The 26,824-nt window shown below is 43.3% G+C and overlaps 1 protein-coding gene across 2 annotated transcripts in view; it reads right to left on the bottom strand.

The window, feature by feature from the left end:
- The window catches only part of TTYH3 (tweety family member 3), a 79,989-nt gene that overhangs the window by 21,642 nt on the left and 31,523 nt on the right, over positions 1-26,824 (bottom strand). For both annotated transcript variants that reach the window (XM_086759786.1, XM_086759787.1), the window contains exons 2-7: positions 17,300-17,469; positions 9,953-10,064; positions 9,119-9,339; positions 8,214-8,309; positions 5,604-5,676; positions 5,194-5,269 (exon numbers count right to left, since the gene is read on the bottom strand). In XM_086759786.1, the coding sequence (XP_086615912.1) occupies positions 5,194-5,269; positions 5,604-5,676; positions 8,214-8,309; positions 9,119-9,339; positions 9,953-10,064; positions 17,300-17,469 (748 nt within the window). The remainder of the gene's footprint in view (positions 1-5,193; positions 5,270-5,603; positions 5,677-8,213; positions 8,310-9,118; positions 9,340-9,952; positions 10,065-17,299; positions 17,470-26,824) is intronic.

Genomic DNA, 26,824 nt, shown 5'->3' with positions numbered 1-26,824 from the left:
GCGAGCAGCAGTACAGCGCTTCCCTCACTTCACCCCGGAAGGCAGGATCAACACGGCTTCGCTGTGGTGGCGCTGGCTCTGCAGCTGACAAGTGAAACGCTCTGTACATAAACGTGCTCTCCAAAATGGCAAAGCCAGCAGGAGCAGCTTTCCCCCGCGCTGAACTTGGTGCGCTAATAGCTGTGGTGCTCTCAAGCTAAACCTACAACAGGCAGTGAGCTGCCTTCAAGTGATGCTCTGCTGCAAAGCCTGGAAATTAAGAGGAGTGTGACCCCTGCCTCCATCCCACTGGGTACGGAAGAGGAAAGAGCAGGAGGCACCTTCACCAGATTTAAACTTGGTGGAGGCTATCCTGTACAATACCAAATCTCAATTTTCTGTCCAGAAAACAGCTATATTAACCCATCATTTGCACTCTGCTAACAGCTCCCAGTAATTTCTTTCTATAATTATCTTTCCAATTAATTTTCCTCTCAAGGAAAATTCCTGAAGGCTGGATCTGATTTTTTTTCTTATGCCAGCCTTTAGGCGACCTAATTTATAGGAGAAGGGTTAGGCAGGGTCACATGTGCAGCTGCCTATGCCCGCTGTTGCTAGCAGCCATCCTCCTGACCCACTCTCTTGGTGCACAGGCAGTGTGGGAGCAGAAGGCAAGTCAGGGAATTACCGAAAATGCTTTATTTTTGCAAAGTCTGTTTTTCCTAGAAGGAAAGCAGAACTGCCTACTAAAGACAGCTTCAGCTGCTAGAACTACTTACTGCTTCTGCAACCATGGAGACTTACTATTCACTTCAAAGCACAGCTGAAATGCAAAAATGGCATTATGCACCCAGCAAAAGGCAGCGAGAAGGTCTGTAGGGTAAAGAGCTATCAAGGAAAAAAAAGATCCTAGTTAAAAAAAAAAAAAATCCCCACACCCAGAACAGCTTTTCCCAGCCCTTTATCTCTACTTGAGCATTCTCTAAGCAGCTTGCATTTTACATATACACCCAGATGAGACTGTCTCTGTGGGTTCAACCATCAGAGAAAGTTGAAGTGTATCGCCTGTGATGTCAAAGGAAGACAACTCTTCTGGCCAGATTTTCTTGCCCAGGTAAGATGTTCTCCACCAGGAGTTTTGTTTCCCTAAGGCAACAGTCTGACAGCAAAGGGAAGTATCTGCATAACATTTATATTTCTCTCATGTATGCCACGCTCATGCTGGTGAAATCAGTCATCATGAGCCTCCAGCAAGAAGCTCATAGCCATCCCACATGTCTTCCACACAAAGCCTTCTGGTAATCAGGAGTCCAACAAAACCATGCAGCACAACACAGTTTCTCAACACTGGCACCAGCTCAGCAGGATTCTCAAGAGTGCTTCTTTGGGCAAACTCTTCTCTGCAGTGGCCACTGAGTTTAAGTAACAACTGTGCAACCACCACAAGCCCCATGAGGTTTTGTCCTGACCTTACATCCAGAGAGGAAACAGAGGTGGTGGTGGTGTCAGTCCTTTGGTTAATTCAGCTCTGGGCTTCTAAGATGATTGCAAATCAGGGAGAGGCCAACTAGGAGGCTGGCACAACACAAACACTTGCTGCTTCTATCTGAGCAGCTAAGTCTCAGCATCCAGTCTGACCAACTTGGCTGGACTACAGGCAAAAGGCTGCATTATCCGTACCCTGAGTTTACAATTCCTTCAGATGAAGTGAGTGGCTGTTCACCATGCAGATCTCTAGTAAAAGAATGTGGAGAATGCTCTTCCTGTTGTTTGGACAGATTGTGCCTTTTTAATTAATTTTACGCAATAAGTCATCTGATAATAACATAATATCAATGAAAAAGAATGAGACCAGAAGATGGCCTCCTGCTTTGAAAATAAACATCTTGGCTGCACCAAGTCTTTTTACTAGCAGCAGGGGCCGATCACACAGCCACTGTTCAACTCCGTTGGCTTTATCTCAGTTAATGAATACTGGGCAAGTTCGGCACATCTATCAGCCTCTTCTGCAAAATTATTTAAGTCTCTCCTTCTCCAGGAAATCTGTCTTAAGGCTCTTTGCCCCTCATTCCCCCCTCCTTTTTTTAATGCAGCACATTTTATCTACAAAAGGACATCTCCTCTCCAGCTAAAACATGACAACAATAATAATGCACTTAATCAGATTATTCTCAGGTCCATTAATTCTATTTAGATTTGCAAACAGCAATTAATACACAAACAGGAATATTAACATACCAGTTGCCCAGTATCCAACACAGTTATTTTTTTCTGTGGAAAATACTATAACCACTACCAACAAAAAGCATTGCAAATACACAAATCTAAATGACTCAGTCCTAGTTTGAATGCCAGAGCATAGGGCTGGGAATATTACAACACATTGTATTTAAGTACAACCAAAAGCAGTGATGAAAGGGAAAAACTGACCCAGCACTACAAAGCTTCTTAAGATTACTTGTTGGTTCTTACATCCTTAAAAATAGATGGCAGCACCTAACCTGTTATGCCATACCCCAGCACTGGCCAAAAGCAGACACTGAAAACATAAAAGCGCCCTCTCAACCCAACTTCAGCTGAAGTGATTCCCAAATATATGGTTAACTCCCAAAGGATTCTTCTTCCGTGGACTACTCTCCATCCACTCAAACATCCCAAGTCATCTCTTTTCTGAACTGAAAAATTCATGGTCAGACACGCTGTGGTGAAGCTAGCTGGAGCAATCATAAAGTGTTTCTGCCTCATCTGTCTATACTGCTGTTAATGTTGGAAAGCATCACCCACAGAGCAGAGAAGGCAAACCACAGAGGATGACGAGTCCATGCACTAGAACTGGGACCCACCAAATACTGCAGCTTCCTCTGAGAGGATGGCATCAATGCTGGCTTCCAGCTGCCTGCCCTATCTCCTCCTATTACTGTTGTATAAATGCCTCAACTGATCACAAAGCAGCTGCTACAATTTACAGCCAAGGATATTAAGGGATACCAACACTTATTTCAGATTTTCAAAGATGTTTCTAAGGAGCCACTATTGGAATTAAAGTGTCATTGAGCAGTGCCACACTGCAGTCCTCGCGTTGTGATTTTCCTTCCTGCTCAGCTGCACAGGATGGTCCCAACATTGGAGACCAAGAACTATTCCTGTAGCTTCCTGATCATAAACTATGGCACAGCAGTGAAAATCCACATGGGAAGGCAGAACATTCGATCATCTCCCAACCAGCTGCCTACTGTGATGGTAGGCTCAGAAGTTAGACTCATTTCCTTCTGAGGGGGAAAGAAGAAAAAAAAAAAAAAGGCACTCACAAACACTCAACGGCTGCCTAACAGCAGGGAGCTGACACACCAGCAACCCACAGAAGGGGCCACCCTTCCAACTCCAGCCTGTGACAACACCTGCTCTTCCTCCTCTTCAGTGTTTCACTTAGACCCATTCACTGTTATTTATGGAGCCTTAACAACTGTTGTAACCGACGGTGCTGCCAGAACAGAGCCTGGTTTCACCCGGGGGAGCTGGCTGTCCCTGCCGGGGGAAGCAGGAGGCGGGACAGGAATGCCAGTCCTGCACTCACCCTTAGCGTCCAAATAAATGATACTGATTAACGAAAAACTGCAGGAGCCAAGCAGACAAGGACAACTGAAATGGAGAATTAGCACAAAGGAGTGTTTCTTCAGTCTCCCAGGAACAATCTAATTGTTACCAAACATGCTCCAGAGCTGATTTGGGTCACCAAATTGTTACAAGCTCAGCTGGCGCTAGCATCAGATATTTCCCTTTGGCCTCACTGACCTGTTTGCCGCCTCTCACAACTAAGAGACTAGCTCGGTACCCGAAGTCACACCTTTGTCACCTTCACAGCCAAAAGAAGATTTTCATCTTGCGCAGTGTTAAGCACACACTCTCTTCCCTTATTGCATTTCTTCGTTAAAAGACACTTCTATATTGAACTGCCTGGCTGTATCCTCTCCTTCTCAGGAATTCAATAAATAAGGCTTTCAAAAAATAAGCCGTAGGGTGGTAATATCAACCTGTACATATCCTTTTACACTACATTCTGCCTCCAGACATAAATATTTCACATTTCTTCCAATCCTTGCAGCCTCAGCCATAGCTACATAAGTAATTCCGTATCAGCTGCACAGTAAGAGGCAGCATTTGGCTAAGCTCACGGTCACACATTAGACCTTCTGTGCACAAGGCAAAGATTCTCTGATTCCGCTAAATAAGAACCAGGAAAAATAACAAGTGGCTCTTTCTGCAAATCAGTGTCACTGCTTATTTGTGTTTCATCATACACAGAACTATATAGAGGAACTATCAGGGGAAGAGAAGGTAGAAGAGAAGACAAGTTAACTTTGTTATCTAAGCAGCAAACTCACTCCTAAAAAAATACTCTTCCGTTTTCGCACTTACGGTATCTCTGCTGGCAGGCACCCAATCGCTTTTTTGTTAAGTCACAGTTCTGAACCACTTATACCCCCCGGAGGTCCAAATCGGAGGCACCCCTCCTCTTACCAACCACTCTAGCCTAAATTAGGATTAACAAACCCCAAATCCATCAGTGCTTCAAGGTGGATGCCACTGTGAGGCAGGCATATTGCTTTAAACGGAACACCATAAACAAAGCAGTCAAAATATTGCATTTATAATGAAAAGGAAAACCATATTTCTCTTTGTGGCTCTTTCCGTTCATTGACCCTTTAAATTAGCTTTAAAGAGACTCCTATTTATAGCCACCACTAAGAGAAAAAATTATATATCTTTGCTGGTAATAGATACAAAAATAAGTATCCAGGAACAGAAACCCAAGAACAAGTTTTAAAAATTACAACTCAAACTGCACACTGCTATTGCCACGGTTCTGTCACTTTAGAGAGAAGAACAAGATTCAAAATGCTACATTTACAGCAAAATAATCCAGGGACTTCCATTTTTCTGTCTTATCAGTTATTTACACCTAAGGGCCAAGACAGAAGAAAGGTTCTGAAGGCTCTTCTGACAAAAAGTAGCTTACGTGTGCAGTTCCAACCAGAGTATAAATGCTTCTTTGGGAAGAAAATCGGTTTTCCAGAGCTCCATACACATATACTTTTCCCACTGTACGCAAGCTCCTCTGTTCCAAGCACAGCCTTAAATTCTTAGCCACTGCCATGCTCCTATGTGACAGCTGGAGCCACTGTACCCCGTGCCAAAGCCAGTCCCAGCGCTTACCAGCACTAAGCACTGCATTCTCTTCAACCACTTTGGACACATAAGCATCAGGGTTAATACAGAAGTCACTGGAGCCCTAGATAGAAAGACAAAAAGCAAAAGGAATATCAAAGAACATCAGTATCAAAAAGCAGTTAAGCCAGGTTAACATCAGGGAGCCCTCTGCTATAGGGGTGTTTCAGATGCTGAAGTCTCTCATCGCCGCTGGCACTGCTTTACACAACCACAACAGTACCAGCTAGTGCACCGCACCACGAAGAAGGAGCAGCTCTACACCGTTCATAGACACAAGCTGTTAAGACAGCTACTTAGAACAAGATGTGCTATAGAACAGGCACAGCGTAACGTCAGTCTCCTGTCAAATAAAGCTGCAGCAAAGGGTGAATGGGACCTGGATCAGAGCCACTTACCACAGCGACAGCCAACTCCAGACCCAGGGATCCCCAGCTGACGATCAGGGCAAACACCCCAAGCAAGCACACCCTGTGGGAGACAGACAGATGGCAGATGTAGAAGCTCTGATTTCAAGCAGATCCTTTCACAAGATGTATTATTTGGAGTCCAAAGCAACTACCAAAACCAAGAAATTATCAACCACAGACAAACCATCCAATTTTGTATGTCATGGACAGCAGCAACCAGAGTTGTTCATGTCCAGTTGGTGCCTATGTTACCGAGCCCTGGGGCTGCACGGAAAGGAAGAATAGGGTGGAAACAAGGTCTTGCTCTGCCTCTGGCAGCGAAGCCAAATATACAAAGACACAGGGGTAGCGGTAGGGAAGGCAGACTGGCAGACAGATGACTACAGTCCCATCATTTCCACTATCCCCACACTGGACTTTACTTTCTAAGTCCAAAGATATTCAAAGGAAAATATCCCATATAAAAAAAACCCACACAATATACCGATACAAAACTGGACAAAACCATCCTGTTTCTAGAATAAATGAGCTGAAGTGTAAGCACTGCACAGCTACAGACAGCGGGAGAGAACACTCAGCCTGTGTTAGGACACCTGACTTGGGTTCCAATCGGTGTACATCTGAACAGTACCTAAGCATTCCACACAATCCCAGGAGACAGACAGTCACCTGCAGGCAAACAGCTCAGAGCAACACTTTAGATGCCTACCACTGCCACGCGAGTTCGTTTCTGCAGAGATTTAAAAGTTTTGTCCTGACAGCTGGACCTCATTACCCAGAGAAATAGCGGGAAGTGTCTGCCATCAAGCAGACAAGGCAGAGGGATGACAGAGCAACGGTCTCCATGACACTCAGCCAGCACGCACCACTGCTGGCTTTTGCTCTTCCCCAGCCAGCACGTTAGCTCTTCACCTTTGCTGTCAGCACGAGTGCTAGAGATATTTAAGCAAAAGTGCTCCTTAACTCCCTCAGGTATCGGGAAGCAGACTAATAAGCAGTGTCACTTTATGCATCCCTGTCTTCAAAGTAAGGGACACTGGCTTGCTCTCTCAGGGATGCTTTTTCCTTCAAGCTTTGAAACTTAAGTAGGTTCCCTCCCACCCACCCCCTGAAGAAAACAAAACAAGAACCTGTTCGTAACCAAGATAGTCTTTATTTAAACCTACTGTAAGCATCTCTGTGAGGAAGGGACATACCTTTTTTCTGCTACATTTGTCTCATTGAGTACTAGAGCTTTAAAAAAAAAAAAAATCTATGGGCCTACATTTAAAAAAAATTCTCTCTCAGTTTAACAGCTTATTTTAACTCTGAATAATCTCCATTCTGTGAATGGATCGGTGGCTCATCTTGCAGACGTAATGAAGCTTCACCAGACTGACCTCTGTGCAGCACTCTGGAATAGGATGGCCAAAGACTATTACGCTTTTTCCAAACGGATGCAAAAATTATCAACCATAGATCAGCACGGTTCTGTGGTTTTACGACATAAGGACAACACGGCTTGGTGCCTCCAGCTGAGCATGGTAATCAATTCAATAAGACACATTTGTTGTTTTACTTTAAATGAAGATGACTGGGTCAGTAACTGATTGCTTGGCTAAAAGATCTAAAACTGGCATTTCACCATCTTGCTTGGCTGTGATACAGTTGCTTCCTTATGCCATGCGTTCCCTTTGGGGAATGCCTTAATATGAACTTCTGGCTAACAGGGAATGAGATTTTAATTTAAACCCTGGGTTTACCATCTGTGCATACACTTGGACTTTTGTCTGTATAACCTGCCAGGTATGAAGTCATCTGGCAAATAATAAATCTGAATCTGCATTCCAATTATTAATGGCATCACCATGTACCAGGATAAACTCTTGGTCACGTCAGTTATCAAACTGTCACTGTGTTCATGATACCAGTATCTTTACCAAATATGCCAAGCTTAACCAAGCTAGAAGACAGGAAAAATAATATTTTTTTTCTTGTAATGGGGCCTGAGCATGGCAGCATTTGCAGTGCTTTTTAGAAATAGACATGCATTAATATTGCAGTACCATGGTAACAAGACTCCTCCTCCTAACTGTACAAACCATTGCTTGTTCTCAGTTTAACATCTCTTCAGGTGTGACAACCAAAGGCAAACAAGAGCAGATCGTAACACAAAAGGCATGCTATCAGGTTGTGCAGACACATGCAATGCTTATAACCCATTAACAAATGCCTTCGCAATTGTAGAGAAGTAAAGGGAGATTTTTAAAGCCTGTACATTTAAGGGAGGATGTTCACATTACTATCTTCCAGCAAACAGAGGCTAACAATGCTACCCAGAAAAAGGTAGACTGCCCGGGTGAGTTCTTTGTCTTTGATGCAAAAGCAATGGACACCACTACCACATTTTATAGCTTAAGAACTTTCCTGTGAACATCTCTCATGTCACCCTAATCCAGAGCTACACTCCATGAAGTCTCTCTACACTGAGAGGCAAATTTAAGCTGTTCTGTCTCAGACATCCTTGAAATCAACAGACAAGAGTCTAGAGGTTTAAACTAGCAGGCACTTGCATTCAGCAGACCTTCCCTTACGCACTGTGCCTGGGTCAGGACTTACCCCATAAGAATGGCCCTGGAGTTTCTAATGAGCCCAAAGAGCACCAGCAAACAAATCAGGACATGGAATAGAAGCAGGCCCAGGTATCCCAGCCACCTGCAGCAAAAAAAAAAAAAAACCCAACACATAGTCTGCAGAGGAAAACTGGTGTACAAAAGGCACAGATCAAAAAGTCAGTGAGACTCACAGGAAGAACACAGCCCTTCTTTTCTTCAAGTAAAAGCCATCACTAATTATTAATCTCCAGAAAGGTCTGGGTATTTACTGAGTCTGGAGGTAGGTAAAAGCATTTATACAACACGCCCAGCACACACAGTTGTTGAGAAATGAGACTGCTAATCTTGTTCTGGTGTAAAGTCATATGCAACTGGACATCATCAGGTGAAGAAGAGGCATTGCAGCTTCTTGAACTTCCTAGACATTTGTTAGAAAACTCTTCAGTTATTTATTCCATATGTTTGGCTAGAGGTTCTCTTTTGTGAAATACAGTTGATGCAATCTTTTATTAAATATGTTTAATAAAAAGGAATGTTAGGGTGTGGAGGAACTAGTGCAGTTTTCTGCTCTATTTAGCTAGTGTGTCACAGAACTACAATGCACTTAATAGAACACATCAGCAGCAATTTCTGTGGCTGTTTTTTTTCCCCAGTGTTAGAACACAAGCTATAGATTTTGTACACTGAGAACGTTTCCTTTCAGCTGGTAATAAACAGTTAGGAAAAAAAAAAAGTTGCTTTCATGCATTTTAATTTAAACTGAATGCAATTTTGCGTGCGAAATGAAGCGGCTGCCTGGCCAAGTGCACCTGCAGTAATACATACAGCCTTTGGCTCAGCCACCCAGAACACACACATCACTGTTGCAAAACAGATGCTACAACCACTACACGACAGCATGCTACACACCTGTACCAGTCATAAAGGTCAATCTGAATTGCCAGATCCTCCAGAGACAACTCTTCATTCTTCCAGAAGGGGATCTCAGTTGTTTGCCTGACCAGATCATCCAAGAGACCTTGCAGTTTCTGGATAACATGCAGGTAGTCTGTCTGCTTCGTGAACATCTCCTCCAGGACGAGCAAGTTTGGTTCCACTGTTTGGTTCAGGGCCACTGCAGTATCGAGTACCTATGCAGAAAGAAAAAAAAAATAAAAATAAAATAAAGCACAGGAAGTAGAAGAGGATTCATCCTTACTAGCAAGTTATGGACAGCTCCCACATTACCTCTCCTCTGTCTTAAGAGGCTCAGGCTGCTTACCCTTCAAAAGAAACTTAGAAGCATCTATAAAGCAGATTGTTTGCAAGTAGTCCAACAATGGCACCTCAGCTGAGCCTTTAACACATGTACACATTTTGCAGCCATCAGGGTTACAGAATGACACCATGAAATTAGAGGCTGCACAGCAACAACTGATTGTACTAAAATGACATGTTTTACTAAGAGACTTGTCTGGTTTGGCCAGCCTCCTCTTCCGGGTGTGGAAGAGAGCTGATCAGAAGTTGTTTTTAAACCCAGCAAAGAGAAGTCTTCATTTAACAAGCTGTGTTTGCTTTGATATTTTTAGAAGAGCTGAAGAAAGCACCACTCCATTAATGGAAATTCTAGCACATCTCTAAGCTCAGAGACTAACAAAGAAGAAGAAGAGACAGAGGCACAGCCAGATTCAAGAGAAGAGGTGCTGAGCAAGTCTCTTAATTCCCGCACTCCCCACTCGCTAGTGCGTCTCCCCTAGTGCTTACCCGCTCTTGGACACCGGCCACAGTGCGGTTTGCATGGCGTAGCGAGTACGTCAGCCGGTGAATGCCGTCACTAGTCTCTCCATTCCCGTAGAAGCCAACGGCAATCCCAGCACTGCAGAGAAAGAAAGCAAGAAAGGGTAGACATGCTCCTCAGTAATCATTTTAAAAAAACAAACAAACAAACAAAAAAACCAAACAAAAAACCCACAACAAAACACCAACCTCTAAACATTCACCTGTGTTTTCCACACAGCCACCAGTTCTCTGTATAGCATCCACATGACAAATAACAGAACACCACCACTTCTCATTTATTGGACAATAATGAAAATCTGTCAGATATCTCAGAGTTCAGACCTAGCCCTGGGCAAACAGAAATCCAGCCAGCCACACGACACTCCAGTGGCTCCTGCAAGAGGAACTGGTGCTACCACTGCTATGCCAGGAGTCACATGCCTTCTCTGGACAGGACATACAGATTGTTTCATGGCATTTTTAAAAGCAGGACACAAAGAGCTTACATTGACTACTTGCCCATTGTGGTAGATCCTCTAGATCCATTTTCCATGCCCTCTTCTCTACGCTGTGAAATATCTATGAACATCATCTATCTTGTTTTATCTTCCCATTAGAAGCATTTGTGTGACATTGATTTAGAGTACTGGGAAGGAAGGCTTAATAACTTACAGGGACAAAAAGCTTATTTATTTTTAAAGCAAATGAATTTCAAGCTTGCAGACACAATTCAACTCCAGCTGCTTAGCAAATTACCACCTATCAGCTGATTTACCATAACTGTTCACACATATCAGTCTGCCCCAATTATGAAGTAAACCATATTAGCTTAAGCCTCACTTAAAGGAGGAAGATCCTGTAAATGAGTTGCAACCAGGAGATTATCCCATGCAAGTCAGTGATACCTCTTCTATTAAGACATCACTGCAGGAACTCTCAGTTCCTCTTCCCAAGCCCATTTTTCCTAATAATACAGGAGGAAAGAACTTGTGAAAGGGTCAGACAACTAAACTCAGGGCAAATATTATCAAGATACAAATTTCCTATTTTTGTGTCATATTTAGCTTCAGAGCACCCAGAATCTTTTCTGGGAAGGTTCTCAAGACATCAAGGTTATGTTTGTGGTAGTGGAAAGGTGGTGGTCATTTTGGTGTAAACCCAAACTTATTCTGGATGAAACATTTAGTTGCTTCACGAGAACTTTGTGCTTGAGTTATAGCACTGCCCTACCAGAGCTGCTCTGAAGGAGGAATAAGAGAGGAAGGAAGCAAGCCAAACAACAGCTTTCAGAACAATTAAGTGTAGTTTTGTTTAACAGGAAGGGTCACTACAGGACATTACGCGCTCGTCACCACCATCACCACCGGGCTGGGAAATGAACCCAAGCAGGCAGGCCAGAACGGGCTTTGTCTAGATAGCAGACCCTTGCACAGCTTTGCTCTGGTACATTATCAGTCTGCAGCCCAAACGACCATTCCTGCTCTCGCTCCTCTCCTGCGGGAACACAGCATCCATCCCTCCTTCCCTGGGCTCATCCACTTCAGAAAGAGTGAGCAAAACAGTATAGTTCACCTGGTCACCACCACTTTTTCCTCTAACACACAGGAAATGGAAGCAGATCACAGACTGGAAGCAGAGCCACTATGAAAATCTGTGTCAGCTTCATGCTTTTTCCAACAATTGACTCTCCATAAATAATAAAGTGCTGAAGAGTCTTCCTGGGACAGTAGGCAGCCTGCATCATACACATACCTGGTGCCTCTTTCTGTAACTCTTTAATATTTAGTGTTACTACAAGAACTCAGTCTCTTTCTTCATGAACACCATTCCTCAAACATTTTCCTAATGCAAATGATGCTGACAATTAAAGAGAGAAAAGCCTTCTGCACTCCTCCCTGGTTGCTATTATCAGAGCTTGATAACGCATGCCTAGAATGCAGGGGGGTGGAAGAGATAAAGAGAGACACACATCCCCCTCCTCCTGAACTAGAGAGATTGCAGATCCAGAGCTATGCCCAGGATAAGGCAACTCAGCATCCCATCACAGCAAGCACAAACCTCTGGCTTGAACTGCCCCGTGTCTTATCAGAATAAACAAATTCAGCCAGACTCTTTCACTCTGAGCAGCAGAAAACCTTCACCGTTGTTTCTTCTAGAGACACCAAATAAATTCCAGAACATTCTTGATACTGAATGTGTAGATCTGACCCCTTTAATTAGCGAGCAGTTTTTATTCAGCCTGTTACAGCTACTACAAGCCTATTCTTTCAGCAAAGTCTTGGTAAGTGCACAAAACCTGCTGCTTGGCTCTCAGTATTCCCAGCACAGCAGCACTGTTTTGGTGAAAAAGGCTCAGAAACAGCATTCTGAAGCAGCAGCAGTCATCTTGTCCTTAAAGATGCAGCACAGCTAGATCCGTTAGGCAGGTTACTCAAAGGTACCATTTATAAAGTCCTGCTCACAGCAGAACTACCCCAGCAGCCATCCTTACAGGCTTCTTATCCATCCCTGTATGAACCACAGCTTCAACTGCCCTTAACCCTCTAGGCACAGTCACTATTCCTGAAAGAAAACACAAGAGCAACAGGAGTTGGGATAAAAGCCATTTAATTCAAGTAACAAATTCCCCTAGACATGCATATCACATGCACTGGAGACTACACATAAAGCATTAATTATTCCATTGCTGCCCAGCAAAAGCCAGCTCTGCATTCACACCCTGGGCTAGCAAGGGTCACTTACACAGCCATTCCTCTCCTAGGAGCAAGCCGTACAGTTAGTTTTGGGGCAGTTCCCCTTTCTATCACGCTAGAGAGGGAAGGAAACCACCCCTGAAGCCCAGAAGCCCAGGCTGGGAGCAGCTGCCCAGACCCATGCTGCGGCTGAGGAGGGGCAGAGCACCACTGTTTACTTTTCTTTTTGCATTTGGCTTCATCTAAAGCCAACCCTTGTTTCAAATCCCTGCCTACACACACTGGTATAAGTTGCTATTGTTTAAAGCAGATTTAAGGATTTTATAGTAGTTTTTAACTACCTTTTATTTGACTTTAATCAAGTAAAAGGAGATAGAGTGGCTCCTTCTATTTAAGCGCATTCTTTTAAGTAAAAATAGATCAACTCTTCTTAACCCAACAGTGTAAGTCCTTGAGGTCAGGACAAATCACGTGGCTTCTTGCACAAACCCCGGGAGGCTCTGTAGCCTAAGATATAGCAGATCCATCTCCCAGCACGGGATGACAAAACCGTCACCCAATGGGGAAGCCTGCATTTCTGTCACACAGCGTGGATACAAGAACAGCATTCCTGAATGACACAGCTTTTTTCCACCCTAGCACCCTCTGGAAGATACTCCAACGCATTTTCAATGCTTCTACGGGAAAGTCATCTCCACTTCTGTTGCACTCCCCTCCCTAGCGCACACACATCTCTCTCCTGAATCCAAACTGTCCCATCCTCAGTTCTCCCTTCCCAATCTACCTTTGTCAGTCTCCTGTCACTTCTACTACCCCTACCTTTCCCCTGCCTTCCTTTGCACACATATTAAAAAAAAAAAAACCAAACAAAACCACACTTCAAAATCAGTCTACCAGGCTCTTACAGGCCATTTAAAAAGATGTTCCTGCTGTTCAACGCTGCATTTAAAAAGCCTCTTGGTGACTCAGTCATTTTGGGAAGTTTTAGGAAACCCACTTATGTTAAGTCAAGAAAACACCACACTCCTGAGCTTAACACTGTCATCACCAGTGCACACCCACAGAAATACACCAGAGAGACAGTACACCACACCAGCTCTTCAAAGAGCGGTGTGACACAGCAGCATGCCATGATTTCTATGCATTCCTACAGACAGAACAGCATGATTTAAAAGCACTGCAGGTTGTGTATACAGACTCCAGTACAACTTTTCAGCAAAACTTGAGAAATTCAAGTCTGGAGAATAGCTTTCCTGTTGTTTGCACTCAAGAATGACATGGGCTTAGGACATCCTCTAATAAAGAACTAGAAAAGAAAAATCAAGTGTAATTCCAAATTAGATTGCAACACAACCTGCAAAAAACCAAACCAAAACAAAACCAAAAAACATTTACTGGATTATGCAAGGTATACATGAACACCAGAGTGTTAACCTGATACAGAGAGCATATACATGCCTTCTGGCAGAGAGATCCTCCTGTTGTAATCCCCACGCGCACACAGTGAAAACCCCGCCGGGTACCCAGTCACCAGTCTGAAAAGATGAACACTAGCCATTCACATCACATCCTTGGAAATGAATAATCTAACTACACCAAGTCATCTTTAATTACAGGAACTTCATAAGGAGAGCTCTTTTTAGACTTCATGTTCTCAGGAGGAATGTTAATTTGTCTGTCTAATTACCACCTTGCACTTTCGCAGCGAGGGAAAGCGCTATTACTGGCACTTGAGAAAGCACGTTTTCACCATCTATTTGTACCCATTTCCTTCAGATATCCTCTCCATGAAGCTCCCTACCCACTTTCAGAGTTGAGTTTCCTTCTGGGAGAGTTACGGTCACCTAACTGGTGGATAAGATGATTTATAAGGCAACTCCCCATACACAGAAACTAATTAAAATTGGTAAGGACTAGATATTAACTAAGTATTCAAGGAATAATCTACGCAAATCATTCCTGCAGTTCTTTGGCTAAGGGAACTAGGAAGACTCAATAGAGACCCTTTGTTGGAGAGCTCCTGTTAACCAGTTATGCCTTCCTGCTGACTCAGCATTCTCCCTTTTGCTCAGCAGGAAACATCAAGTCATTAGGAAACAGTGATCCACAGTACTTAGCAGGATTCACAGTACAGACAGCCCTCTGGGATTAAGTACTACCTAGATAAGCACCTACTAGGCACAGCTGGACTTAACCAGAGTTAACTAATTCTCAGCTACAAAGACAATAGTCCATTTCACAATACTCAGACGGGCCAGACCAGTTGCTGTTTGAAACCTCTCGCCGTTTCACCATCCAAGCTACTTCTCTCCCCTTGCACATAGCAGTGCAAACTGCCTCCCAGGTCAGCCTGCTGCCAGGCAGATGTTCAGAACAGCCTTATTCCCCATCACTCTGAAACACAACAGCTAGCCTGGCACTTCTGTTACGTGTAACGCACAGCTGGGACAGGATATATCCAGTGGACTCATCTTTAACTGTTGGTACCTAATTGCGACTTCCTGCTAGCACAGATTAGATTCATTGCTTGTCAAAATCATATCTGCATTCCAAGCCAGACGCTGAGCACAGAGTACCAAGAAGCACCAGTTTGAGGGCACTGTCACGTCCAGCTGCTCTAAGAGGGGCAAAAAACCGATGTCAGCTTTGCAGGAGAGTGGTGGCAGCACCTTCACTCACCACGCATGATACCAACCTGCTGTTGCTCAAGTGTGCCAACTTCAGAATGAAAACTTAAAACTTAATTTTAAAAAGTCAAGATAAATATTCATCCAATATCACTGTAGATTCAAGAAGAACCTTAGTTTTAAGGATAGTCCTGCATTTAATACTTGCAAAAACAAATGGTACATTACAGATGAGAACCAATGGTTCAGATTTTGAGGAAGCCTAAGCAGTTTTTCAGCTTGCAGACTTGATTGGGAGTCACATCAAGTTCACCAGAAATTATACGTTGACCTTTCAACTTTAAATTGTCTCACACACTTTCTGGGAGGTGTGCAGAATACCTCCCTCTCACCCTTTCTACAATTAAAACCAAACACAACTACCACACTCCGCGGCAGCTGTCTTGGACACATACGCTGCATAACAACAGCTAACAAGAGCCTGTACCAGCAGCACAACTATAAACAGCATCAGCTAGAGATTCTGTAAGAAGGTGTTAGGACCACAGCACTTTCAGTGGATTGGAATGGATGCAGCTGAAGCTCTTGAGATCACTAAAAACAAAGGTGAATGAGGCTGAGATTTCTTCTTTGCAAGTTGTCCTCTGGTCTGCCTTTCCATTCCAGGCAACTATTTGCAGTCAGCGAAGCATAGATGAGCTCCCCACAAAGACAGCAGTGTTTGCTAGTGCAGTAGCTCTCCTCCTCAACACTGAGCCCCTGCCTCTACAGGCAAATCCATCCCCAGCTGCTAAACTCAACATAATATCTGCTCTCCAGTGTTTGTTCCAGTACTTCAGGGGTTTTCTATTCTCTTAAGTATGTGCCTTGAAAAAGCAAATACACAAACGCCTTAATAGTGCAGTCTAGTCCTTGAACAGCTAAGCCTGGCCTTCAAGGAATATCCTCATCTCAAAAAGATCACATACCAGATTCACCATCGATCAGCAGGTTACTACAAAGTGTGAACCACAAGACACTGCAAAATACAATCTTCTCATTATCTCCTTTCTGAACAGGGGGCTGCTCCCAGACCTGCCAGCCCTGCGGAGGGGCAACTAAGACATCCTGGAGTCTTGGGGAAGAGTAAATGATGCTTGGAACTGGTAAGAAACACAGTGCTCAATCTCAGAGAACATGTCCATAGAGCTCAGAGCAATTATTCTGCCCAAGTCAAAACAAAGTCCAAGGCTCCTTCCAGAAGTTTGCAAACACGTCCCTGCTTTCAGATGCTCCATCATTAACTTTCCAGGAAATGGGATCCTCATCTGTGTTGACTCAAGAACAAATAACCAAAACCTAGAAAACAAACAAAACATAAATTCTCTCCTTTTAACTACTTCTGCTCATGTTCTCCACCTAATTACTTATTTTTTTCTTGTTTCTCAGCAACTCTTCTTTTCACCTCACCTCCAAAACCTTTCTATTGCTCAGATATAACAGGAAACGTTGCTGACACTAGCACCTTGGAGATGGCACATCAGTACAGATAATGAAATGCAGTGGTGTCTTACACAGGCTGCAAAATCTGAACGTCCAGTCCAGGCAAATACCAATAGTTCCAAATCCAAAAGAATAATTTGTTCCTCTTTCTTCCTAATCTACTCTACCACGTAGTCATTCTTTTTGGATACCAGATTCTAAGAAATATTCATCTAGACTTGATAAATATTTCAACCGTATCCATCCAATTTAAGTGATAGCTTCTGAGGATGCAGCGTCCTTGATTTACCACTTGTAAAGTATCAAAGGGCAGCGCATTAGCTATTCCTCTTCACATTGCTCAAACCATTAGGCAGTTCAGCAAGTGGTAGAAAGGAAGAAAATACATTACAGATATTTAAAACATACATATAGCAAGTGGAAAGACAAATTACTGCCAACATAGACTAACTACAGACACAGCATACCAAGCGTGAAAATGCTCGTCACTCCAAGTGACATGGAAAGTCCCTTTCAGGCATCAACCATACCTGCACACCAGCGTTGCAATGATGACACACCATGCCGTACAGCAGCAGTCAGCATTTAGATGTTCTTCGCTCTTCCGGTGGCGGCAACACAGCCAAAATGAGTAGAACAAGAGAAAGAGCAGGTCCAAAGCAAGGCAGGAGAGAGCGATGCCACCCAGCAGCAACAGTGCCTGCAGAAAACAGAAACAGAGGTCACATCTGACCATCTTTACCTAAGCAGTAAATACCTAAGTCATTCTGTCTGTCCCAGTGTGCAAACAGCCTAAGTGAATCACGGAGGGTTTCCCTTTCCTCCTCAGAGGTCAGTCAATTTAAAGAAAAAAAAAAGTTCATCCAGTTGCCTCTATCTGTACAGTTCTTTAATCTTCATGAATAAATATGAAGGCTTATTCATTAGAAATCCAAGTGCATGAGTGGGTTTGAAAGGGGGTGGAATTTATTATACAGGCGTGAGATTGATTTTTAAAAAAATTAATCCCCACGCAATGCTTCTGTTCAAGGTAGACCCAGAGTAAATGGTAAACCCCTCCACATACCATCCACACATATAGGTACAACAAACGTGGATGCTACAGACACACTGGCTTGAAGCCATCACAAGCTGAGTTACTGTGTTATACCTATTTCTAGTCAGATGTTCCCAGGAGGAAAGGGAAGCAATAAGTGTTTAACTCCATTCCAGTTTCTTTTTAATCAGAAAATCCTGGCCAAACTCCAAAAATGCAAAACAATTTTATTAAATAATTTTTAAAAAAATTAAAAATCCGTTCTAACACCAAATCCAGCCACACTTTCCCGCATGAACGAATGGAGTATCGTACCCATAAGCTGTTTTGGATAAGCCTTGGTAGAGGTGACAAATGCCAACTTATTAGAAATGACTTAAATATCTGGAAGGGGCCTAAGTCATCTACCGCTGCCCCAACATTGGGAAGGCAGACACAAATCTGTACCAGCAAACCTGAAACAAAGGGGGCTTGGTTTTTTGTTTGTTTGTTTTCAGTCAGTATCTCTTTTCCTTCCCATGCAGAAATTCCTTGAGGAACATTCATACATTTCCTCCTGATTGAAACAGTAACTTTCTTCTGGTCAAAGAAACAAAACAAAGAATTAATGTAAGATTCTTAACAAAACTAGTGACTGTTTCTAACAGGGTCTGGTAGTAACTTGCTCTTCCTAGGCTTTTCTTCCCCTTCTTTCTCCCCAGTTTGCTCCATAGGTACTCCCTGCTGAGTTATTATCCTGGCAAACTACACAAGCCACACACCATATTTTCCAGCCAAGCAAACGTCAGCGCGTGCAGACTGTAGGGCTCACCGCCATACATAACGGGATTCACGCTAGTTAAAACCAACGGCTGCATCACAGACACTCCACGTAGCCCCATGCTGTTTGCTCTCCCAGCTTTCAGAAACCCACCCGAAGCCCACCAAGTGCCCTGGGATGGGGGGAGCTTACAGGTACTGCTTTCCCCAGTTAAACAGTAGAAACCTGGCTCCGTTGTAGAACGCGAACTTTTGAGATTTTTAACGAAGAGCGGAGGTGGAGGGGAAAAAGCCCTGTCCCCTTCCCCATGGTTACACCAGCTGGTGTGCGTGCTGCTGGAGTTCCTGAGCAGAAAGGGGCCTTCGAGAGGGAAGCTGCATTCAGAGCCCCACGTTCTCCCACTTCTGAAAGCTAGCACTCAATACTAATTTCACTAACACGCTTGGCATACCAAAGCTCCTCGGGGATATTCTTTATTTTTTAAACACGTCAGGCTGCTGTAACGCAAAGTTTTCCTGCGCTGCTTTCTTCACACTCTCAACCCTCCTGCACACACTAAAAGGCATTACCGCTGGAAAGACGAGCTCTGCTGAAAACATCCTCCCAGCAACTCTATCAGCAAAAATTCACACTGCAGCTCTACATGTGGCGGAACAGGAAAAAAAAAAAAAAAAATCAAAAAAAAAAATTAAGAGACTGCCATGCAGCAAGTAACCTGAAGTTTTTGCTTTGAAAGGACACTTAATGTATGTTTTAATTTATGCATCTGGCCAAAAGTACTTGGCTGGCCGCTGCACCATAATCTGTGTTTCATTTTCCAGAGAATATTTGTTTTCCATTAATGGATATGTGCCATGACAACAAGTGAAATCATCCAGCAGAGCAGTTAATCTTTCTGACTGATGAGTCAGTTTAGGACCCAGAAACTGGCTAGCAGTGAAAGCCTGGTCACAACCAAAGATCTGCCTGTGTCTGCTTGTCAGGATTAAACAACAGTATTTAAAAAAGGGAGGTTGAAGTTGGATAAATCCTCAGACACTATCCTGCAACAGTAAATCCGAGATTTGGTTATCCAAGGCCATGTTATCCCGAGTAAATTTAAAATTATGCACTAGGCCTTTTGCCACAAAAGGGCATCAATTCATCTTCGAACATCTGCTGAGCTATCAGAACCTTTATAGCAAATGATGCATGAACTGCCCTTACAGGAAAATGGAGACAACTTGGAGGAGCAACATTTTACCACTGTGCTGACACTAATGGCAGAAGTGGAGACAGAGCAGTCCCTGAAAATGAGTGTAAATTCAAGCAGTATCAGCCAGGCTGGCAGGAGAAGAAGCTACAGTGTTAGGAAGCACTTTCAAAATAAAAGTTAATAGAAATACACAGGGAAGTAACCATGAGCAGCATCACTACCTTGGAAAGGCACCATGAAACCTGAATATCCTTGGTGTTGTACAGGGATGTCTGCTGCAGGGTTAACAGCCTTTCTCAGCTCCAGCACAGCTGCCAGGATTCATGGTATTTACTCTCTCAATGGGAGTAAGAAGCCAAGAAAGGGGCAGAAAACATCTAGGTTCCCTTGGTGGTACACATAGAGAAGCACCACCACCACAAGACAGACAGGGTAGGGCAAACACATTCTGCCCCCAAGCACCCCAGGGCTGGTTAGCTCTCTCACACGGTATCAGGGTACCCATAGATGTTGATATTATACCCAAGGACATACATGATCAGCCTTCAGTATAGCACAGTCCTTGGTCTCCAAGACCATGCCTTATATTACTGTGGATCAATTCAACCGACATACTTGTCTACTAGATGAAAAATTTCTATACAAGACAGCTGGTTTCAGCTCTCAGACCACAAGTTCCAAACTGTGACTCCCATCATTAGTTACCTGAACATATCTCTGATCACTGTGGTCCTAGAAGGCTAATTTTAGCTGCTGAAACTGCACTTAAGGAGATGTACACTCCATCCCATCCTACATATGCAGTCACAAAGAGAAGTGATCTACATAACGTGAGAAAAGGATATACAAGATACATTTGAGTTTGTTTCCTTAGAAGGGAAAATCTAAATAAAACCACAAAGCATTGTCACGCAGGAGGTAAGTCTTGGGTTGCATTCACCTAAGTGTCCAGATTTAGCACTGCCTTAAGCTCTGTTTGTTTGTCACTAGACTGTACAGAAGAGTATTGGCTTAGGGACTCTCCCTCACACCACCACCTCCCCTCTGCCATGAAGGTTATTTGGCACGAGAAGTCCTGGCAGCAGAACAGGTTTAGAAAGTTATTTCAGAATACAGACGGGCTCAAAATAATCCATGTGTTTATTAAATGCAAGTTTTACCAATCTCAACCTATCCACCTTCCAATTAGAACATTCATAGACCTTAACCGTACTAACGGCAGCACGGCTTAGTGAGCTGCTCTTCACATGAAACAGATGACAGCTATTTCTGGATAGCACTGCTATTTTACTACTAGTTAGAAAGTCCTCTGAAACCTCATTAGGAAACTTGAGAGCAAAGCTGAAGCCTTCCGGTGGTTCCTGAAAAGCATGTAGTTTCACTTTTAGTCTTCCATCAACAATTTTTAAATAATTTCATCTTAAAACTAATAATTTCAACCCACAGGACAAAATAGCTACAGCTTTTTGAGCATCTCAACAACACAGCTGTCCTAATCATTGCCAGATTGAGAACTGTTTATAGTTTTACCTTAAAGTTAGCTTTTGCCAAAAGAAAGCTTTCCACTGAATCTGTAACTAATGTTCCTTCTGGATTTCCATGCAGCAACTTGAGATTGTGATAATAAAACAGAGAGAGAAGGTTAAAGGAGTGTGGGAAGAGAAAAACGTTCACCCAGAAGAACAAATGAAGCAAACTGGGCTGCTGCCAAAGGAGTACTCATCTCTATTTATTCCATGGAGGACGGAAGTCTTCTTAGCAAGAAAAGAAACTGGTGTGGGATAGTGTCACGCCCACACTACTTCCTACACTGGTTTTATGCAGACTTCAGGACATCTCTAAGACGTTTATGTACTCACTGATGATAATTACTTATGTCCTAACCAACTGATTTTTTTTTTATAACACTGGCAACACAAGGAACACACTCTGACCCCCTCATCAACTTTTTCTGAACAGGCTGTGTGTTCAGACACTTGATTTTCATTTCTGAAAAATGCTGAACGTGGTGTTTGTTGCAATACTGAAGCGTCTCAGGATGTCGTTCACCCCACAGCCTCTACAGAAGGATGCAGGCTTTGGTAGGGAATGCAGCCAACCCTGTATTGGCAAATGCGATGTGGGGGGAGGACGTGGAAACCACTGCTGATCTCAGCACTAAACCATCCGTACCTCCTCTGCCCGGGGGACAGGCCCTCTCAGGCCAATTACTGAACTCAACACAGTAGAGGAGCAAGGCTTTTCCCACGGTACTGAGATGTATCCTCCTCTGTGAGGGATCCCTCAGCAGGATGGAAAAACACCATGGAAACAGAGGACAGGATCCACCGTCTCATCTCCTAATACAGACATCTCCCAGAGAAAGCATGCTGTGAGATTATACATATATATCCAGGGCAAGTCCACACTGGAGCAAGCAATATAGGCCAACACTTTGCCTTAAGCTTTTTTTTGGCAACTGGCTGTCATTTCTGGAAAAGAGAAAATGCCAAGGATTATGTCATGCCTTTTTTTTTTTTTTAAAAAGCACCTTAAGACAATACATCAGACATAGATCAAAACAGATCTACAGTTGAAATATCTCCTAGTATGACTAGATAGCTTCTCAGCATTGAGGAAGCCAGCCTGTTTATTTCACCAACTTGGTTAAATAGATTTGAGCTATCTACACCAGCAAGGGCATTCCAGAGTTAATTGGTATTAGAGTTGTGAACTAAAGCCACTTTAATTACAAATGAGTGTTCACACAGAGGTTTAATGTAGTTTAACCAGAATGGCCCTAATTCAGTGTAGTTTAATTCACTTTAGTGCATTTAAAGTGGTTTAACTAATCTGCTTTGAATTTATGCCTCCAGTTAATTCAGATTAATTTCTCAAGTGCCCTCGTGCAGGCAAGGACTGAGAACAAGGCTAGGTTGATTAAAGATTCATCATCATTTCCTCCATGCTAACATTCTGACCTCTTATTTCATAATTAAAGACTTTCAACAGTGCCTTTATATTTGGTCCAATTCACAGAAGCCACCACCGCAGAGGCTAAAAAGACACAAAACCTTGCCGATACTCGGCTTATTGCAGTAACAACGCACAACGCAATCATCGCCAGCGTTTGGAGAGCTGTGGTTAAACAATACTGAGCACAGGAATGTCTGCACACCTCAGCTTCCACAGGTCGCATGGGGGCAGGTGCTAGAATTCATCAGAGCATCTCATATCACAAACTAAAGAGAGATGGAAAGCACTGAGTAGAAAGGATTTGCTTAACAATTGGGTTGGATTTTTTTTTTCTGCCCACGAATGCAGATCTAAGCCATGCTAATCAGCAGCGAACACTGGAGCCCTATTGGGTTGAAGTCAAATAACAATTCATTTATTCCCTTAGCTGTTACCAACTCAGCAATCTCCATCTTACACAGCAAGAAAACGTTCCCAGAGGTAAGGGGGTCCTCTAAATTGGATGTTCTTATCCCTAGTTTCTCCATAATGCTGGCAGAAAGCCTCTATGCACTACAGCGATGAAAAGAATGAGACACTCTCACCAAATTCAGTTTCCATTGACAGGTCCCCACAGACTAAATCTTTATTAAATGAGGCTTAGCTCAGAACTGGCAGCTTGTCAAATGAGCATTCTCGCTGAAAAGGCGGATTTCCTTTCTGGGGATTCTGCAAATTCCCTTGCAGGGCTCTTAAAAAAAAAAAAAAAAAAACCCCAACAAAAAAAACCCACCACGGATGCATCAGTGTTCATGCAGGTCTTTGCCCCAAATCCCAGACCAGCAAGATGTGTAAGGAATCCCCTCAGGAACAGGTCTTCTGCTTTAGAAGTTTACTCCTTCCTAATACTCCCAGTTGGACAAAGTTAAAATGATTAGTTAACTTTGTTTAAAGGCAAGAATTAGACAAATATTTGGAATACTGAGGTGAAGGGCACTGAAAGGGTAGCTGGAAGAATTCAGTGGGTCTCCCGCATCGCTCACATCCACGCTTAGCTCGCTCAGCTCATGCATGGCAGATCTGCACAATTTCACCAGACATTCCTTTCCCACCACAGATTAGCTCACACATTCCCGACAGCAGCTCCTCTACTCGAGGTCTTTTAAAAGCAGCTTTATTTCCTTGGTTAGAAAGCTGTATCATCCATTTAGGACTTAAAACCCAATCTCCTCACAAGGTAATTTTCCAGCAAACTGGATAATGGAAAGAAACCCCGTGCTATAAAGGAAGTACGAATCTAATGCTCCTACAACTCAGGGATAAGCAAGCACTGCCTGCGTTACCTGGCTGAAGCCCAAGCGCTGTATAAATTCCCATGCCAAGACAATTCCCCATCCCCAGCTCTGCAGCAGGAGCTCAGCTACGCTCCTGCCAGCCTGGAACTGCCCAAAGGCAAGACGTGGCACTGCCAAGCTGCTTGTTGCACGCAGGCAGGGACCAGGCTACACTTGCATAGCCCAATACGTGAGTGAGGCAGCACTAGTGTATTAAAAAAAAAAAAACAAACCATGGAAGAAAACCAGGCAGGAAATGCTTAGGCCTGAAGCCCAGTGACTTAATCCAATTTCCATCCTTTTCCCCTTCCCCCTCCTACAACACAGGCTCTCAGAGACAATGCACTACATATAGAGGGGAAAAAACCCCTCTCCTGTGTGCCTATCCTTACACACTATCAAGCAAAGCACTGGGACACCATATTTTTATCTATCTATGCTGACCATGCATGCTCTGGAGTGGACGCCAACCTCAAGGCTATTCTTTCAAGATTCCAACTGTAAAGAGCGTGTGTTGTACTGTCAGCTAACTGCTCTTTATTTGTTGCTGTTTCTTATTACATATGGTTTGAAACACAAGTATTCACACTGCTCCCGTGAATTTCAAGAGTTCTCCACAAAGATAGGATCTTTCAGTAGAGATTATCATTTGCATCATCTACAAGTCTCCTGTACCTCCGTAGGACCTAAACCCTGTCCTTTCCAGGACTGCATGGGTAATGACACGGCACCAATTAACATTGAACACTGTTTATGTTCACAGCAGCATTCCTGATCTTCTTAGTCATCTCCTCTTAAACTATCCAACCACATCAGAAGAGATGAGCCACTACGGAGTTTGAAGACAGCAAGCATAACCCTCAGCTCCAATGCCCACATCAGAAGAGGCCTGGCAGGGAGGTTACCAGAAGCTGCACACACCATGCAGTACCCCCTTAGCAGGCAACCATCATTCTGCTTTGAGAGAGGCTTTCACACGCCATTTCTATTTGGACGAGGAAAAACAGGGCATTTGGGAGGGAGGGGAAGGAGAGTGGAAATGAGCAGAGCCACCCCTAAGCGAAACAGAAAACAAAAAACTTGTCCCAGTTGTGGAAACTTTCCCCAAAAGAACATCAACCCATCAACAGGGTCAGCCCATCCCATCATTAGGGTTTGCAGTGTTTCCACAAGCATGACTGTTGTAGATAATGCAGTTCTGCTCGCTTCTGCCATTATTCTGCATTATTTGGAACTTGCTGTTAGTCTTCAGTGATACAGCACCACATCACTTGTGTTAGTCAAGAAGTTTTGCTGGGCAAAGAAAATTTGTTCTAATTTCTTAGCAGCATATGCATTCAGTTGCACAGGATGCAAGCAGACATCTAGCACAAGCATTCTTCCTCTCGCCATACTTTTCTGGCATCTTCTCTACACAGCTCGTGACTTGCAGACATATCAAAAGCAGCTGAGAGGAAAACAGTTCGAGTATGGCCACTTCCCATCTACTCCAAGTGATAAAAAACCCACATTGAGTTTCCAAATCTGTCTCCAAAAATTTCCACATGAAAGAAGTTAATTTTAAGAGAAGATATTTTTAACCACCACACTTGGACTGAAGTGATTCTGGAAAGCCAGGGCAGGCTGCTTTTCACGGGTTTCCACTATGGGACTGTGCACAGCAACTCATTCCCTTTGCAACATCCCTGCAGCCTTCCTCTGCCTGGTAATTTTGGTGGGACTACAACCAGCATTTCATAACGCTTGCTGGTTGGGCCCAAACAGGTGGGGAAGCTCATCCACTCTGGGGAGAAGTTCAACAACAGAAGCAGTAATAGTACCTTGGTTCCCAAGCACTGTGTGCAAATAATGGAGTCCAATGTCTACTCACATGTACTAAGCTCTTTGTTAAGTAGACTATTCAGGGTAGAGCAATGATTTATGGCAAGACCCATAACTGATCTACGAAGAACATTAAACATCCTCCTCTCTTTTTTTTTTTTTTTTTTTAAATCAGCTGTTTCTGATAACAAGGAATTTGTACTCTTGCAATTAAAAGGATTATGAAAGTGCCTTGATTGTACCACTGGAACACAGAAAGTATGACAAAACCCAAGACAGATGAAAAAATTTTAGACAAATGCAGAAAAAATGATCATTGTTGGGCCAATGGGGTTGTGTCCTTGAATCATTTGCAGAACTATGTCTTGCCCAGAAAACTCCCAATGGCAACATCTCTGCAGGCACCATTTTAATCCCATTTATGTCTTAGCAGTTTGTGTCATGCATCTACTGATGCACACTATAAACTCAAGTATAACATTTGCTGCATTGAAGCACAAAAGTGATGCAGAATAATTTGAGAGGGAGTCCAGATTGGAATGGAAACTCCAACATCAAGCTGTTACCAATATTAGACTTGAAAGGCAACTTAAGGTGCCTGCTAATGTTTATACAACTTGTTTCATATCATTATCACCATGCAGAAGTCTTTTTCTAAACAGCAGCTATTAGGAAAACGTTTAAGCCATGATAAGAAGCTCTAGTATAAAACTTGGCATTCGGAGGCATCTAAGTTAAAAAAAAAATAATTAGGAGGAAAGAGATATGTTCTGGCTGAGATAACAAATCCCAAATCCACCACAAATGGCTTCATGAACTGCTTCCATTAGCAGTGAACGGACAGGGAGGTAAGTTGCTATAATTGGGCTTCTGCATTTACACATCAGTGATGGGAATGGGCTAGATTGGTGCTACTCAGGTGTATCTAACATGGAGATCCAAGTCCAGTTTGTGCTCAGTTTGCAACCTGAAGTC

Source organism: Chlamydotis macqueenii, chromosome 15 (genome assembly GCF_036417535.1).
Source record: "Chlamydotis macqueenii isolate bChlMac1 chromosome 15, bChlMac1.mat, whole genome shotgun sequence".
Taxonomy (NCBI): Eukaryota; Metazoa; Chordata; class Aves; order Otidiformes; family Otididae; genus Chlamydotis; species Chlamydotis macqueenii.
The sequence above is the reverse complement of the archived record's forward strand: the minus strand, read 5'-3'. Positions and strand labels throughout refer to the sequence as shown.